General features: G+C 32.1%; 3 protein-coding genes across 5 annotated transcripts in view; 2 read left to right on the top strand and 1 right to left on the bottom strand.

Moving 5' to 3' along the window:
* Window positions 1–7,847, top strand: part of LOC115441423 — a 59,859-nt gene extending 52,012 nt beyond the window's left edge. For all 3 annotated transcript variants that reach the window (XM_030166207.2, XM_030166204.2, XM_030166205.2), the window contains exon 9: window positions 1,179–7,847. In XM_030166207.2, the coding sequence (XP_030022067.1) occupies window positions 1,179–1,288 (110 nt within the window). In that variant the 3' untranslated portion in view covers window positions 1,289–7,847. The remainder of the gene's footprint in view (window positions 1–1,178) is intronic.
* Window positions 7,848–8,772: 925 nt separating this feature from the next.
* On the bottom strand, window positions 8,773–14,718 carry LOC115441425 (selenoprotein K). The gene is made up of 4 exons (XM_030166209.2): window positions 14,475–14,718; window positions 11,856–11,931; window positions 10,465–10,542; window positions 8,773–10,090 (listed from the first exon to the last, which is right to left on the bottom strand). The coding sequence occupies exons 1-4, from the start codon at window positions 14,491–14,493 to the stop codon at window positions 9,994–9,996; spliced, it is 270 nt and encodes an 89-aa protein (XP_030022069.1). The 5' UTR covers window positions 14,494–14,718; the 3' UTR covers window positions 8,773–9,993.
* Window positions 14,719–14,889: 171 nt separating this feature from the next.
* LOC115441424 (haloacid dehalogenase-like hydrolase domain-containing protein 3) lies at window positions 14,890–16,252 on the top strand. The gene has a single exon (XM_030166208.2). It carries the CDS (start codon window positions 15,072–15,074, stop codon window positions 15,798–15,800), a length of 729 nt encoding a protein of 242 aa, XP_030022068.1. The 5' UTR covers window positions 14,890–15,071; the 3' UTR covers window positions 15,801–16,252.
* Window positions 16,253–18,800: the final 2,548 nt, after the last annotated feature.

Here is an 18,800-nt window from a genome sequence, read left to right as displayed (position 1 = left end):
ATACTAAAAATTACCTTAGCTCAGTGACGTAGCCTACTATGAATGACAGAAGCGGACTTAATATTTTTCACATGTACCAGAGCCCCGGAAGGGAAGGAAGAAGTTAGTGGTCACGTGGCGGTTTTTTTGTTTTGTTGTAATGGGCTTTTTATTTGCTTTCGCCCGGCGTTTAGGGGCGGTTAATTTGGGTTCGCCGCGACTCCCGCTCAGCAAAAATCCACGCTTCGCCACTGCTCTAGCTCTATATTAGTATTATGACACATTATATATCTACTGCTTTATTGACATCATTAGCTTTTTGTTCACCACCTTGGCTAATAGATAATATGAAATTAACATACCTTTGAAATCAAATATGTGCAGGTTTTGACACTAGATTTTTATACAGTTAAAGCTAGATATAATTAACTAGTATTTAGGGTTGGCTGTGAAATTGTGCCTCTCAGAGATGAAAGCACTTCACTTCATCTAAACCAGAGGTTCCATAAACTTTTTTTTCTCTAAGACCCCTTTCACGATTTTGCTGGTTCCGGTGGGCTTTTTTTAGATGTCGCAGAGAAAATGCCTTACAACTACCACCCAACCATGGCGAGGGGTTATATTGGGGTCACCGTGCCGCATACAACCCCTATCAATATTAGGTGAACTCAAGCCAACATTTTTGGACTTTACTATCAAACCAGATAAATTTTCGTGGACCCTCGCTTACGAATTGTGGACCCCCATTTTTGGGCACGACAACTTGGACCCGCGTCAAGTCTCCCATGGACCCCTCAGGTCCACCTGGACCACCTTGGGAATGAGTGATCTAAACTACCGGTGCTAAACTATATAATAATAATAATAATAATATCAGCCCTGTATTATATACTTGCTCACTGCTGAGCACGGGCCTCCTCTACTACTGAGAGGGATTAGGCCTTAGTCCACCACGCTGGCCTAGTGCGGATTGGTAGACTTCATACACCTTCGAAATTCCTATAGAGAACTTCTCAGATGTGCAGGTTTCCTCACGATGTTTTCCTTCACCATCAAAGCGAACGATAAATTCACAAAGAATACACACCCTTACCCTTGGGATTTGAACCTGCGGACATTCGTCTTGGCAGTCCGTTCCACACCCAACTAGGCTATCGCCGCTTTTTTAAAACTATATGGTTTTTCTTAATGTTTTCCAGCTATATTTGACGTGGACAAGCGCACTTGGAGCATCTACATCGATAAACCCGAAGAGTCCGAGCCGGTGGCAGTATTGCCCATCAGGTTCGCCAATTTCTACGCTGATTAAACCAAATCACCTTCAATAAGTAGAGTTAGATATACCTCATGATTAGACTAGGATCTGGTGAAATCTAGCTTAGATGTGATGACACCAGTGGTAGCTTGAGGATTTCCTTTTACATATTATATTTACATTTGTCATTCGGCTTTAAAATTTAAGTTAATGTATAAGTAACAAAGCTGTGTTTAGAACAACTTGAAAAAGTAAACACGATACATTTTATATATTTGGTATTTTTAAAAGTATTGTCCGATATAAAATCCAAACTCCAAGTTCAAATTAACCAATTATTTGTTATCTTCCAATATAATATCAGATTTCTCTAAGCTACTACTGGTCCCATCACTACAATATATTAATTTAAGTGCATTTCATATTAATTATTAATATTTTGTGTTAGTAATTATATAACTTTTAGTGCTTTAACGAATATCGAATTTACATTCTTATTCACTAATTGCGCATTTTTCCCATTCGCAAATTGTAATAAATTTAGTGAATTTCGTTTTGAATAAACTAAAAATTAGTCAATTCATGTAATTTGCCATTAATTTATTGAAATTATTCAATATCGGCTTTATGTTATATCCCGGATATTTATCAGCGCACGATCAAACTAATATTTGTGACCGTATATTTATGTCCTTAATAAGTAAAATTATTCTCGCATTCGCAAATAATAACGATGTACATTCGCATTCTGCGCTTTATATTACAATATATAAATCCATTATTCTTTAGATGAGTAGTCCTCGTGTAAGTATGTGCTATATTCTACATTATTAGTATCATCCTTTAGCGGCATGTTGTACGAAATTAGGTAATGTGTGGATTAAATTAGTTTAATTAAGTAATAGTATAACTAACCCGGGTGCTGATTCCATTAGTATCGTATGCTGCTCCTTCACTGAACTCGAGCATCCCACCCAACTTGAGACCTTCCTCGGGCCAAACGGTCTTGAGCAATCGTTCCATGAATTTTCGACAGACAAGTTACGGCGTTGAATATGCAATAATTTCTCTAAAAATATTTTTTATTTTTTTTGTAATTTTCATGACCAAAATATTCCTTATTAAATTGTCTATTTAATAATATTAGTTGCAAATAGCAATTGATGTGTACTTTAGAAAGAGATGTACGGAATCAATAATTTCATGGCCTTTTTATTGTGAAATTAATTAGACAATATCCACATTAAGTATACAATATTTGAAACAACCAAAGTAAAGATAACATTATTGTAGAAATACATGTGTTTAATTATTTCTCTATGTTTTATAAATTTCGAGCAACCTGCTTCCAAAAATACGGCTGTCGCACCGTTTTGCTGGGCAAAGCGTCTTAAAGCGTGCTAATCTAAATACCAACTACCAAAATAAAAAAAAATCATGGATGAAAAGCGAAATGCTGCGGATATATTTGGCGTAATAACAAATCTAGTGTTGTCGCTTGAGACAACATCTACGAGAAGTAAAAATGCTATCTAACTACATGCAAATGTATACCGCTATATACATACTGATTCATTAAACATCAATAGATTTGGGCTTGCATTTTTTACTACTGGACCTACGCTAGACTTCTTATTTTTAAATATTTCTCGCCATAGATTAACATCCACAAATGAAATTGGCACCCGGTGCTTGTAGATTAATAATTAAAATAAACATTTATAAATGTTTAAATTTCATTATGGCTGTTTAGATTTAAGACTAAAATGCACTGTGACTCTAGTGTGAAGTTGACTGTTAACTATTTATATACCCATATATGCATAACTGCGAAGGGTAAGAGTGGGGTTTGCTCACACTACAAACATCTTGTTCCCCCTTTTAAAAAGACTCAGGCTTGCAGGGGTCTCTGTGGAAGGTGCTTTCATTGAAATCGTGTTTATGCTACTGTCAGCTGCCCTGCAAGAAAAAATGCTACGTCAATAAATAACTAGTGCAAATATTGTGCACTATGAGACAACATCAGACATCTCATGACGAGCGCAGTTAAGTACCAAACGGGTTCTTGCAATTGAAAATGTTAAGCGATGTTGCCACTTTTATAGTATTAACGGTAGCACCAAAACAGCCGGTCTTAATATCCCACTAACAGATTATCTACCATCAATTGGAATGCTTATTTTTGGTAGTTATATCGTTACTATAAACTAAGATAGATAAGGATACTTTATCCGTGAACTTTGGCTATCTATCGGAGGGTCGAATAGTGTCACTGTTGTGTTTCGTTTTTGCCAAAATTAACATAGAGCTATTGATCATCGTTATAATAATCTATGCAGTATGTTACTTAAATAGCTTTATGTAAAATGCAATGTAATAATATTAAAAATAATTATAATGGAAAACATCAAAGTATTAAATATTTTTTAAAACATAACTTTACTAGTACGCTTTTCGGTAGCCCTTTAGTCAAAGGGCCGTAATCCCAAACGTACAATGTCATCTTGTGTAATTCTCATAACCTCTTTTGCACCGTCACAGGCAAACTCACACTAGAGATATTGTTGTTGTTAATTTTAATACGAACAGAGGCGCAGGTAATCCTAGTTTCTTGTTAATACATTTTATATTATTTTTAAACATCTGCTTTGCTCACTACATGATTAGAGATGTGTATCCTACGAAAATGCTGTTCGTTTTCACCAACATGGTGACCTTACGTTGTCAAATACAGCTCTTAGAAGTTACGTTTCACCAATAATAAAACGAAGCCACGTAGATGAAAGCGAGGTATGAAATTAACTATTACAGATGGAGTATTGAGTTATTCTTTTTCCAAAAAGCAGTGGCCGTTAATGTCTTAATGTTGGTGAATATGCACAAGTTGGGATACACTAGATTACTTATAGAAAGGTATTGTTTTTCTATTTTTATGTTATAGTTATGATAGTTGTAATGCCCAGTAGCTAACATCAGGTTAGCCTCCGGTGGCCATCATAGTTTAATTGGAAATCTACTACTTAAATACTATACGTTAGAACTACGCGTAGTTTATCAAATGTCATAGATATAGATATTTAGATATGTCCTTGAGCCTAGTAGATAATATCTCCATGGATATATCTGACCAGACGTTGATTTTAGTAATGAGTCCACTGTCAACTGTGTTCAGCTTGCTTTTTTTAGTTTTACGTTAATAACGTCACTCTGTGGTTGTTTCTCTTCTCGTAGTTATCAAGTCTGTTTTCATCAACCTTTTCTTATACGAAGTAACAATACGTTACAATAGTTCTTTAAAGTAATAATATTATGGTCTAAATTGTTATGGTAGTATATTTGTACTCGCCCGGATACCGACCGCCGTATACAAAGTAAAATCCGCTTTAGTGACCCATGAAGATGTGTCTCGTCCCAGAATGTGTATATCCGGTTTCAAAAACGCCGGCACTATTGTGTTGCTAGCGAGGGTTAACCATCGTTCGTTCATGTCTAGACCCCACTCCACTTACCACCAGGTGCAGTGTGGTTGGTCATTTTGCCATGCGAATATAAAAGAAGTCAAGATAAAGGTTGATGAAAGCAGGTGTTCGCGTTGCGGGTTTTAGTTATCGTCCTTTTTCATTGTTTATAGTTCTTTGTTATTGTTTAAATGTGTTCTACAATAGTTTTTGTTCGTGGCCCCGCCCGCGTTTATGTTCGTTCATCAATAAATAGTAGCGTATAGTACTCACAGACAATTAGCTTCATATTAGTGAAAAACAAATTCAAAACCGTAACAGTAGTTATAAAGATAACCCCCCTCTCCCCACTTCTAAACTAACAAACAAACTTTACCTCTTTAGGCGTAATTTTAGTATAGATTTATGTTTTAACGAGCAGTGCAAAACGTCCATTACGTTCTATAAGACTATAATATTTAGTAACTGTAGATGAAATTAAAACATGTTGAATAGGATGCAAGGAATAGATAGATATGAAAACTAAATTGGGGTGATAACCAGATGAAACGATTTAAATGTAAAATTATCGGTAAAAATACGTAATAATTATAACTACTAAGTACTCTATGAGTTCTTTAGTTAAGTAGCTCCATCTGGTAATTATTTCTGTATTAATAAACGAACCTCACCTTTGAGTAGACTCTTAAGTAGACGCTTAAGGCATTGAAATATTTAATAAACAAAACTTGAGTTGTCGTTTGCGCGCCTGTCATAACCAACTCGATGCTGTTTAATAAAAAAAATCAGCTGTCAAAATCCGTCACACACTGTGACGTAATATATCATTTGAGGTGTTATTGATATGTGTTCAGACATTATCTTAAGAAGCTGGTTCTAACTTGATCGTGCTTCAGAACGGAACTGAGTTGAATCTGTTAATATAGCCCTTAATTTAGTTTCTTTCTCGCCTTAAATATCGTTCACTCTAACGTATTTACACTTAAAAAATACGAATTGGCAACCGAACCTATAATTATTTATTTTTTTATTTATTTATTTGATTCGGTCTACCAACGGCTTTTACAATATTACATGCTATTACATTTCTTATTATAAATAAATCTTAACTAAAAATAACAAGCCAACTTATAGGTAAACACAGCATGCGATAAAATAATGTTGTTACTTAAAACTAAATGACAATATCGATAGAATACAAAATTGCTCTTAACCAAAACTAAAAGTTAAACAATGCCTGAACGCTCAACATGCATGCATTATAGCGTAATAGGTAGATTTTTTAAAATTATTTTGCTCTTTATTTAAAAAGTAATTTTAAGCTTTAATGTTTGTGTGCGTGAATGAAAAATGCGTGGATATTTGAGTGTCTGTGTGTGCGTTTGGATATGTTAGAGTACGTGAGTATAAATGTTTACTTGACTGTATGAGAGTATAGTGTGCATGTATGTGAGAAACGAGAACAAGAGTGTATATGTGTGAGTAGATGTTAGTAGGTGTTTTTGTTTTGTATTTTAACATTAAATATTTGTGTTTAAAGTATTAACCAAAAGAATGCTATGTAAGTTAGTTCGCCGATCGACAGGACTTTTAAAAATTCTACGTGTTTTTCCACGTCATAATCACCATTTTAAAACTCTATATCTACAATTTTAAATGGCATGTCTAAATATATATATCTATGGCATTATTTAGTTTTCAGATTACTAGAGACTAGACTGTCGCCTATAATATTGTATTATTCATGTGCATGCAATAGTACTTAAATAACATTATGTATTAAGGGTCGGTGCACACTGGGATATCCCGTTTACGACAGCTTTTTCTAAAATTCTCGAAACGTGGATGCCTTGGTTCCATATCTTCCCTTTCGGGGATAAAAATGTGATGTGTGTTTTTATTTTTATTTTTACCGAAATACGGTAGTGTTTAGAACAAATTTTTGCTCGCAGCTGCGCCTCCAAGCCGCTATATTTTTTTTATATCTCAATATAACTTATTAAATTTTCTAAAAACCGAGTAAATATTTTTAGAAATTGTTTGACAGTTGGAGGCATAAATTAATAAAGATAAAATTATATTACGAGGATGTTTTGTGCCACTAGGATTTGACAGTAATTACTCTTCGAAATTGCAATATACTTTTAAATGTAAGGATCAATAATAGTAATCAGCCCTTGGACCAAAACATCAGTTTACAACGTACCCTCTGTCAGTACTCAGTGTGCGATAGGGTAATATTAAATACGTATAATTATAATTTAATAAGGAAGTGAATGCACTATCGACGGAAGTTTTGTGAGAGCATAGCTGTATTCACTCCCTATTCTCCTTTCATGTCTGTTCACCCCTTTATATTTCTCTTTTATATCAACATCTTACGTTGGATAGAAACAACCAATGTTTATGTTGTCTCCTTTCAATACTAAAGTATTTTATTATAAGACATAGTTACAAGTATCTTAATTTGATTTGTGTTTTATAGAATTATTATTTTGATATTATTAAGTTTATTACGCTTTAAGGACTAAATTAGTATACATTTGTCTTTAAGTGAAATGTCATAGCAAAATAAAACACGGTATACAGTAACGGACGTATTCAACGTTTTTAGTAACACGGTAAAGTTTTGGTTGTCTAAGTTGGTTACTCTGTCTTATTTTCCGAGCACTTTGAATATTTTGCCCCTTATTATTCTACTTATAAAGTAAAAAAAAGAACTAAAAGGTAATAAAACTTACCATTTTTAAATAATCTATAAAGATTATTCCATAACACATCAAATAAGACAGAGAGATCAAACCAATGATTAGTTAAGATTATTTTTAAATATCATGTAGTATATAGCATAGTTGTAGTACAGCTATTTTGGACTTGATAAATAAGGTTTTTAGTCGTGTTTATCAACTAACTTGGACCTATGACGGAGACGCCGTCAACTAAATCAGAACAATTTTCCAAAGTCCTTTTGTCGGTAAAAACGACTGTAAATCGACATTATCGAGTATTAAATAAATATTTGTATGAATAACTAAGTTGGGTAGATAAGTAGATGGCGCCCCGCAGTGCCTTTGAGTATCGTAGTGTTGTTATACCAAATATGTCTTGCCTTATGTATCATTAGTATAGTTTGAAGAAATAAATAATAAAAGTTATTAAACTTGTTTTCATTTGTTCTCTTTATCATATTGTTTTTATGTGAAAAAATAGATAAGTGACGTTCACAGACAGAAACGCCGCGTCGATTGTTCAAAAATAATCTTTTTTCTTGCTAAATAATATTCTTTTTTTGAGTTGAGTCATTGAAAATATATAAAATAAAAACGACTATTCTATCAAAAACAAATGCAAACCAACTGTCTGTGATGGACATAGCCAGCATTTCATTTGTAGGGTCAGCAATCCAACATCGTTGATATTGTAGAGTTCACATTTGATTGCACTCTGTTTTGCATCTCGTTTGTCCTGGCATGCCTTTGTCATTTCCTAATGAATGACAGTGACAGCACGATGTTTCAAATGTGTTTATCTCCAAACATAACTAATATAACTCACTGAGCAAACCATTAAAATTACTCCAAAAATATAACTCAAATATAACTCACTGTGCAAGCCATCAAAATTACTCAAAAAATCTGTAAGCTTAGATATAATATTTTAGTACCTCATATGGCCTTTGCACTTCAAGGACATTATTTGAAAGGCAGTATAAAGCATATCAATATCATATATACAATTTCAGCTTTCACCAAGCCGTTGTGATAACAAATATTGTGCCTACAGACTCCTCTTTCCAGACCTCATTCACAACTAACTAATTTTCAATCTCATAGTGCCTCCTGTTTCCGCACTTAGCCCGTAATAGGTCCGGCCGTTGTGCGCAAAATTTAACTGTCATAAGAAAGCTATGTTAACTTGGGTTTCGCCATTCTTTCCCAATAGTGTTCACTTCTGTAATTATGTTACTCTGTCGGATTTTACAGAAGCAAAATTATGTTTTTGGACATACGACGGTGAATAAGTAAGAGAGCGTTTACTACTCCTACATTTTTAATATTTCAGGATAAAAAAAAAACAAAATGTTGTTATTAATATTATGTATTAATAAGCATCACAATTCTAGGCGTTTTATATATAAGAAAATATTTAAAGCAAATAAATCATATTATTTTCTTACTTTCATTACAATTTACGTTGTTTTTTATTAAACAACTATAATATGTAGTTAATAAGACAAGTTTTGAGATGTAGTAAATTATAGTTACGAGACATAATCAAGCTGACTGACAGAGCAGGTCCGTAGTCAGTAACGATTTTGGATACTTGACCCCCCGATACTCAAAAATATGTCATAAAAGAATTTATTAAAAAATAAATTGACATTGACAAAACAGCTTTTGAATTAAAATCTATGTTTTTAAGCAATACTACCTACCTAAAACATCGCACAATATTGGGTCTCAAATACAGTTATTCATAGGTTTTATATATCAAGAATGTTGGAAATGTTCTAATATGGATTTTGCAATTCTATAATAAAGTAGTATAGTAATACACACTAAAAAGTGTATTTAAAAAAAACCTATGCCGGCATACAAAATAGAGTTATTGTAAACTAAATGAATGCATGATTATAATATTTTATAAGTTAGCTAACTGAGATTTTTACTTTTCCTTCCGGCTATTATCGAGACTCAAGGACTAAACATTAGTTGCAACATTCATCATTTTTTTTAATAAGGACCCCATTAATTTAGTAAATCAGACCTTGCACTCTGATGCACACTTGGCCAGACATTTTACTTAAATCTAAATAAGTATTAATGATATTATAACTCATTCAATTATTATTTTTATTTGTAAAACAGTAAATATGGAAAGTCATATTTAAAAGATAGTGGTATGATCATAAAATGTACATTATTAATGGCAAATTGTTTTTTTGTATAGAGATTTGAAATTTGGAGTGGATTATATAGGAAATGTATAATTTATATTACATTTTATACAAAGCACACAAAACATATTGTTACCTAAAAAAAGTAATGAAAATCACAGGATCTGCTTTTTAATCGTAAGGTAGAATGTGTGAGATAGCAATACCAAGACACCGTGGCTACAATAAAAGTAACATTTAAAAAGGGAACAAACTATAACGTCTTTTCAAATCTTGCTTTGACAGATTATTAAAAAAAAATGACTCAAACAAAATTGATGGTAGTAATTTAGGTTATAACAAAAATCACAGTAGTCGTTTTTAAACATCCATACCACTATCTCTTCAGTTCGGAATGTGGGTGATTAGCCGCAGCCGCATCCGCCCCCCATCGGTGGGGGCGAAGGCCCCGACCCGGACGGACCGAAGCCTCCGAACTTGCGCGAAGGCGGTTTCGGTGGTCTGAAATGGGAAAACGGAAATCTTATTAGAATATCTGCTATGCATTAATGCGATACAAACAATAAATGAGTTAACAAGTAGTGACAAGACAACATGAAAGACTTAGCAATTAAAAAAATGACGAATAAGCAAAAAAGAAAAAAAATTTTTTTGGAGTTACATATACGCTATGGATGTGGTGATATGTGAGGGTGTAGTTGTGTGTCTGTAGGTACGCTCGAGGTGGAGAAACTATATACAATTGTAGATATACATATTATTTGTTTTTAGTAATAGCATGTTACCCTATAAGCACATTCGGGAATATTACAAATACATAATAAAAATATACATGTTAAGCAACTACAACATTTGAAAATGTAATGAATACTCACCCACTGCCCGGAGGCCGGAAGTCCCTCACGTACTTATCTCCATGCTTGTTGTAGCTCGGATTCACTAGAGTCATAAACCTGATGGATAAATACACATATTAATAACAAATATTTTCCCAACACATATTATTGTATAACAATATGAGACCAGCTCGCCTGATGCGACAACTGGACTAAAACATAGCAAATATCAACTAGGACTTAAAATCACGAAGTGCTAAAGTGGAGCGTCCACGTGCAGACATAAGACGTTAAATCTCATGTCAAGTAACTACATTGGCAAAAATGGAAGGAACATTGTTCCAAACCAAAACAAAACCGAATACCTTTTGTGAATATCTTACAAACAGCACGCCATAGTTAGTTTCAAAGTTTTCTAAGTTATTCCACTTTTTAGAGACTTTTTAAACCCTCTAGAAAACGCATAGAGGTATATAGTTAAAATTTATATCAAATACTCGAGTATTCGACCTCTTTCAGCTGTGAAAAATTCAAACTTGTAAATCTACTTTATCAAAAGATATCACCGTTTATGGTGCTGGTTTTGCAATTTTACAATACTGTACTGTCCATTGACCCTAGAATACATATAAAATATAAACCCTCGAAAATATATAAAATCGTAAATATATAATTAAATTACAAATAAAAGCTAGTTAAGAAATTTGTAATTCACAGATTGGATTTGGATGACATTTTGTGCATGGATTAACAAGTCCTACAAGTACACAAGTTTAGTATTCTAGAAAGTTCTTTCACACAGGCAGAGTAAAGTTTAATATTAAAAAAAAAAATTAAAAAAAAATGCTTTATTCATCACGTAGGCGAATATAGTTGCACTTATGATAAGTCAAGGTACATGAGAATATTTAACTAGTACTTAATTAAATTAATTTAGCTTAAGCAAAGACAATTTATATTGAAAATAAAATAAATGAAAAATATACTTAGTAAACAAAGAGCCAGCTCGGGCTGGCAGGGAAGAAGAAATTAAATGATGTATATATGTATTTTTAAATAAGCAATAAGGGAGAAACGCGTCGCGATCCTCACCGGTGAAGACAATAAAAGCCCTAACCTAGCTAACCTACCAGCCTTTCACTAACTACCTAAGCAATGACTACCCAAAGAAGAAAGGCAGAAAGAAACTCCGGGCTTTATTTTTTGTCATCAAATGTACATTCTTTTATAATATTATTATTAAATATATTTTTTTGAATAAGTCTTTTCTATACAAAGTCTGATTAATTATATAAGCTAATACACGCACATCACCGTAAAAGTGCGGAGAAAATCCACATAAATTAACGAAAAAAAACAATAATACTAAAAATTTAAAAATATTTAATAACTATTAGAGGTTTTCATATGATGTCAGAAGAGATACTCACAGGAGATACACAAAGTCCACTGCTCCCCAAAACCAGCCAAAAAGACTGAACGGACTCCGCTCAACCACAGTGCCATCTGTAATAAATATTGTACAAAAAATGTATTAACATTAAATTATAAAATACACCTTATATTGAGTATGTCTAGTTGTTTTTATAGCTCCATAGCTCAAAAGGAACTGCGGTAGAATAACTTCGTCCCTGTGTCAGTCTGTATGTCTATCACACTCCTTTATTTCAGAAACGCATCGAGCCATCAAGTTGGAATTTAATATCTTATACTTGAGACAATGGTCTCTTCCAGCTATGAAAAAATCTTTCTTGTAAATCAAAGCGATCAAAAGATAAGACCGTTTATGATGCATATGTTGCTATTTTACAAGGAAGTCAAAGCTATGTTGTACATCCAATTGACCTAGAATCATGATACATGAAAAAAAAATAATCTACATAATATAAGAAAAAAAATGTGAAGACCATAAATATGTATTTAAATAACTAAAAAAGAAAATTTTCTATTACAAACTTATTATTTGCTGTTAGTGTGATTACTATGTCTAGGAATTGATTGGCAGAGTTAAATTTAAACTTACATATTACATAGATGAGAAATCAAGATTATTCTATAATACATTTTCATATATGGGCTTACGGAATATAGCAAATAAGCTTTATTGCATCAACAATATGCTGAAGATGTAAAACAGAAGGACAATGAAAAGGTTAAGATTGTGAATAATAAGAAAGACATCATCTATAAACAGCTGCTAAGGTTATCAATGTCATTAGTTTTAGTTTTATTGCTATTATTTGCACAATGAAAAGTCACAGATGTTTTCTATACAAACAAGTTCAAACAACTGTGCTATTTATTGTTTTATTACACTGGTAAATATTGTTGTTAAGCTAATACTACTACAAAAGGACTGTAGGCTGCTGATCAAGAACTAAAATAAGCTAATTGTAGGTGGGCAGACCGCAAACTATGTATTTTTTCTCAGCTACAAGAGCTAAGGTAAACTAAATTACATGAGTCGGTCTGCAACACAAATTAAGTTACTTTTGTTTCATATATTTCTTGAGCACAGCTTTAAACCGTGATAAACAAATATAATACATAATTATAATATCTTTTATATATACATATAATTTTATAAATAAAAGTGAAACTATCTCCAATTTCATAGCACAGACCGACTTTTATATAAGTTCAAGTTCCAAAAATAAGATTTATGATGTTGTTAGCTTACTACACACATTACACACACAGACATAAAACAATATTCATACTACTTACCCCCTTCTAATAGGTGACTACATATTAACAAGCTCAAACAAATGTTATACCAATGTGGAAGCTACAGTGCAGAATTGTGAAATAAGTACTTTTGTGTTTTCTATTGGGGCATTAACCCGTGAGGTAGCTGAATGTTTGCCGGCAAACATTGACAGCTAGGCGTGTTACGGAAAAATAACCTTATTATGTAGTATATATTATGTAGTATATAAGGTTATAATCCCGTGACACACGCAAATGTCATGTAGCTGTCTTGACTCGCCGGCGAGCCACGAGAGACCAAGAGTTAATCTCCAAGAACATTTACACATTTAATTGATTTAGTATCAATGAAATCTGAGATGTTATCTGGCAAATTAATAACATAGATATCCTTGAAAATGAAACAATAATTTCCCTGTAATATTTACCTATCTCTCGAGAACATGAACTCAAAAACTACCAAATTAATTTATATCAAATTTCCTTACGGAGTTTGTAGGAGAGTTGCAAAATAACGCACTGATATTCGGATAAACTAGTTTGGTATTAATTGTATTTCAGAAGGAACAACTTAAACATAAAGAAAAGGGTTTTGACTTAACTGCCAACAGAGACATAATGTGGCAGGTTTTAAAATTACACAAATTGTGTTTCATTTTTTACAGAGATAGTTTGGGATCTAAAGGAAAGTTGCAATTTTATATATCCCAGAAGAACTCTTTTGTAGGGGTGAAGCCAAAAGCTAATGCAAGTAACAATATAAATACTATGCATTTGTATAATTAGTGGAAGTCCTCATAAACTAAGATACAAAAAAAGTGTTTTTGGAACAATGTACAATTAATTCAAATTCATTTTCATCCTTAAATTGTCATCACCCTTGACTTGTTATTGACTCTACGTAACATTAGTGTGCCTACAATAATTATAAGTACATATTATCATTTAATACAATTTATAAACATGTAGTTAACTATATGCATAATTGACAGGCTTAGCCTAGTGTGAGAAGTTTTTTGGCAAAACCAAACGGTGATAAATGGAGAAGTAAGTTAAATAAATAAAATAAAATTTCCTAAATAATAACTCCGCCAACATCTAATAAAATATTCCAAGAACTCCAGAACATTCCAAGAGTCTCTATGTTAAAATTTCAAGCCTTATGTATTTCGCACACAAGTAAGATTATTTCTCTGTTTAAATGAGGTTAATAGGATGTGATGATAACAATTCAACGCGTTAAAAATGTGTTACATATATTAATTATGTTACGGTGAATACTGACGTGTCCCAAGTATAACTAGTGATATCAATAAATAAATATTTACACAAACTCTTACCTCCTTTAACGTACACCATGTTTAGAATTTAATTTCTTGTTGTTTCGTTAAACTTTTCACTACAGAACAGAGACAATTTCGCATTTAAGATGCAAACCAATCGCAAATTTTATCAAATCGAACTCCTGAATGTCAAAATAATATTAATTTGACATTATTTGACGGGCTACGTTTGTATTCTGATCACGGTGCTTCTGATTGGTTCAAATTAATTAAATTCTTACAGATTAAAAATAGGTATTACCTGCAAATATATACAGATTATAAATATAAGAACATTCATTTGTTGTGATTTCTAGCATTGAAGAAATAGTTTGCAAGAAGTTACTGACATACAGAATTAGTGTGTGAAAAAGAAGGAGATTTACATGCTACAAATGATAATATGGGAGAATGAACATAATGACAGTAATATTTTTTTAGATTTCTTCTTCATAGAATTTGTTTTTCTTTGTGATTTTCTTTTACATTTCATCGGTAGTTTAGTTCTAATTTCTCTTTTTTATTTTATTTTTTTCTTTTCGTTTCATGGTCGCACAAAGAAGAATTCGTTAATTCTTCTAGTGAAATCTAATTATGTGAAGAAATAGGACGAAGATGAGTTTGCAAGGCATAAAGCTAGTAACTTTTGATGCTACAAATACTTTGCTGAAGTTCAGGATACCGCCCTGGCACTTTTACACTATCGTGGCCCGTGACCATGGGTTCAAAGGATCGCCAGATGACGTCAAAACAAAAATGAAGGACAGTTTTAAATTGATGTGGGAAAAACATCCAAACTTCGGTAAGGACACTATAACCTGGGAAGGGTGGTGGAGGCAGCTTGTGAAACTAACGCTGAAAGATCACCTTCCAGCGAGCGCCGATGTGGCTACTCTAGCAGACACTCTCATTAATGAGTTCAAAACCAAGAGGTGCTGGTGCATAGCCGACGGCGGAGATAACATCATATGCTCGCTGCGTAAACAAGGTGTGTCTGTTGGGATCATATCAAACTTTGATCCCCGTCTAGATGACATTCTGAAAAACCTTAATTTACATGATGTTTTTGAATTTATTTTAACATCATACAAAAGCGGCTTCAGCAAACCAGATAAAAGAATATTTGAATATGCTTTGAAGCTTTGTAAGCAGCCTGTGGAGCCAAATGAAGCTTTACATATCGGAGATGATCTTCAGAAGGATTATGAGGGTGCAAGATCAGCAGGCTGGCATGCTCTGCTGGTGACCACTAACTTACCTGAGAAACCACCAGCTAAGGATCATGTGTTCAACAATTTAGAACAATTAAGCTTAGCGATAGAACAAAAAAATCTTAAGCTATGAACTAGATTCTAATCTCACTTCAGCCTGTTACCACCTTGCACTAGTTCACCTTCATACCTGTGTTTAAAATCAATCCTAAAACTCATTCTACATATATAATAACATGTTAACTTAGCTAGTCAAATGTTTATGTTACCAAATTATAGTAAATATTGGTTATATCTTATTTTTATTTTGTCACATAATAAAGATCAAGTCTTGTAAATCTTACTAGGAGATGATTTTAATCTTGATCTTCCTTAGCACAATTGAATCACAACTTAGAATTTAAGTAGGATCTCTTTAAATTGATACCACTAAGACTAAGATCTACATGGAAAATTTCCAATTGACTTTCAGTTCAACATGATTCTTTGTTCAGAAGCCATTTATTGATCATTTAGAAATATTAGTATGGACATTTTTTTATTAAATCTTGTGAAAAATTTAGCACTCGACTGTACCAAAAAAAATGTAAAATAGCAATTGGCTTTGTACCTCTCAGTCTTAAAGTGGTGTTTGCAATGCAAAATAATTATGTATTACCTAGAATCTACTATTTAGAAAAAATTGCCATAATTATTGTAGTCATAGCGTAATAATCAAATATTTACTATAAGTAGTGAATTCATTATGCAGCTTTTAGAACCTTTAATGGATTTCAGAATATTATTTTATACAGAATTTATTTATGTCAACATTTTTAATATCCAAATTTGGAAAAGGTATTCTACCCAAATGGTGGGTAATGTTTGTATTATCAACATGAGAGTTGTTCCAAGTTCCCTCAATAAGATCCACAAATGTTTTAAATTGCAGACTATGAAAACACCAATAAAATGTTCCTACAATATATTATTTCCATATTAATGAAGGAAACAATAATAAAACTTTGAAATCAAATTTATAAATTCCTGTTTTATGTGAAATAATATTTGCTTGTGATATGTTTTGTTATTTCGATATAATATTAGTCTATTACAAATAAATTATTGCAGTTAATTTATTTCATGAAGTTTTTATTAAATACCTTTTAATTGATATATAAATGTAAGTATATGGCTTCATATAAAATTTTGATCATTGAATACCTAATATTAGTAAATTGATGGGTGGGATACTTCATGCACAGTCTCAATTCCTGCTAACCATCTGTTTACTAAATAATATATCCACCTCCATTATAAATTTTGTATCTAGGTACATTCGTAACTCATTTTAAATCTGGCTGTGTTCAAATAATGTTTTTACTTTACAGCCTTGTTTTGTTCTACAGACCTAAAGGATTTCATGGATTTCATTTCAGAATGATCTATTTGTGTCAATTTAAGTAGTTAAAAAATTGAAAGTCAGTAGCCTATGTATCTACCGAGGACCTAGGTCTTCTTGATTTCATTTGTAAATAGAAAATGTTATGTATTTCACGCTAGTGATTTTAAAATATGGTATTTTTTTATAAATTTTTGCGATAAAATATAAATTCTATAATCATTTTCGAACAAAAAAAAATCCAACTTGTAAAATTTACTGCACGCAAAGGCCAATGGTTACCTAACTACTGTTACTGAGTACTGACTATTGTTCTAGACTTTACCTAAACTAAAGAAAAAAATTACTTAAAAATTTCGAAGGATTCCCCCAAGGACTTCGCAAGGATTACATTACTTTCGAAAAAAATGCTACTACAATTTTTTTAGACAATGAAGAATACAAATTTTAATTTTTAACTTACAATAGGGTGTATAACAAAACGACATACATATTTTTTTAAAAGAGATAGTTTCCGAAATATTTACAAACAAAAGGTGAAAATTGAACCCCGAATAACCTTTTCCAGACAGTGTTGCCAAGTCTTTTTTATAGAACTCTCTAAAAATGTTTGTCAAACTAGGGTTTGGACTTCTTAGCGGAGGCGGAGGCAATTGCGAAGGTCAAGAGCTTTGCATCCGCGGATACGTCAGATGTTTAGTTGAAATTTTGAACAGGAAAACACAAATTCAAGATTTAAGGTAAATGAAAGTCATTTTAATAATTCAAATAGATACATACATAGTTTACTTTCTGATACTTGAACTAGTAATTATTAGTATTAAAAATAAGTTCTCTATTTCAGTTTTACATACAAAACTATATTAACAAAACTTCGATTATCTCGACATAAGGTTTCCCTGATACCGTTTTTGCGCTTATCACGTCAGTATTATCCTGTGTAAAATCAAAGTTAGTGTAAGAAACTCGAATAGGGTGTGCTATAATTTACAATTAATAATTCGACCAAAACCAATCAAGTCTAACTTAATGCTACAATACACCTGTATTGCAGTGTTTTGCCCTTTGAAAATGCGAAAATTCTAAAAGTGACAACACTAGTTGTCATACCATTTTTGTTTATTACTTTCCTGTTGCCTTTCGAATTTTGCAACCACACTATCATAATAATTATTGTTTATTGCATAGTTCCTAACTTAAATTACAGTTGCGCATAGGTAATAAAAGTTATTTCTAAACAACTGCTTGATAAATAAGACAGCACAAAAAACAAAAAGACGTAATTATAAGAACAAGTACTTATAGATTTAAAAAGGAAACACATATTTTTAATACTTCTCTACATATTATATAGAAATTAATAGCAATAAAATTAGGTACTTAATATATCAAAGTCAAACAATTTATTTTTAATTTTAGAAATGTTAGTTTTTATCATAAAGAAAGGAAGGCATTTTGGAGCCTTCCATCCTACGTGAGAAAATAGTTACGCGATATCAGTGTAGCCAACTCTGTAATTTTACATGTAGTTTTACGGTTTTTTGGAATCTTCTCAATCTTTAGTTCAGGTCACCAATTTACGAGCATCAGATGGATTATACAAATAAATAATTGTAAATTAAAAACAATACAGTTGCAGTAAATACTTATTTACTATTATTGTTATTAAATTATGTATTTATTGTTGTACTTACATGGATATAAACCCATGTTTAGGTCGTTTAATTTGAGTTAGAAACTAAAATGATATAA

This window comes from Manduca sexta, chromosome 27, assembly GCF_014839805.1.
Source record: "Manduca sexta isolate Smith_Timp_Sample1 chromosome 27, JHU_Msex_v1.0, whole genome shotgun sequence".
Taxonomy (NCBI): domain Eukaryota; kingdom Metazoa; phylum Arthropoda; class Insecta; order Lepidoptera; family Sphingidae; genus Manduca; species Manduca sexta.
Note: the sequence above shows the minus strand (reverse complement) of the source record. Positions and strands in the feature narration are given on the sequence as shown.

Bases quoted from the DNA above. Each gene is read 5' to 3' on its own strand.
- LOC115441425 (XM_030166209.2), bottom strand. The intron at 10,543-11,855 runs GTGAGTATCTCT...TTTATCCATCAG, and splicing joins GTGGACTTTGTGTATCTCCT to GTTTATGACTCTAGTGAATC. The intron at 10,091-10,464 runs GTGAGTATTCAT...TTCCCATTTCAG, and splicing joins TTCCGGCCTCCGGGCAGTGG to ACCACCGAAACCGCCTTCGC.
- LOC115441424 (XM_030166208.2), top strand. From the start codon at position 15,072: ATGAGTTTGCAAGGCATAAAGCTAGTAACTTTTGATGCTACAAATACT.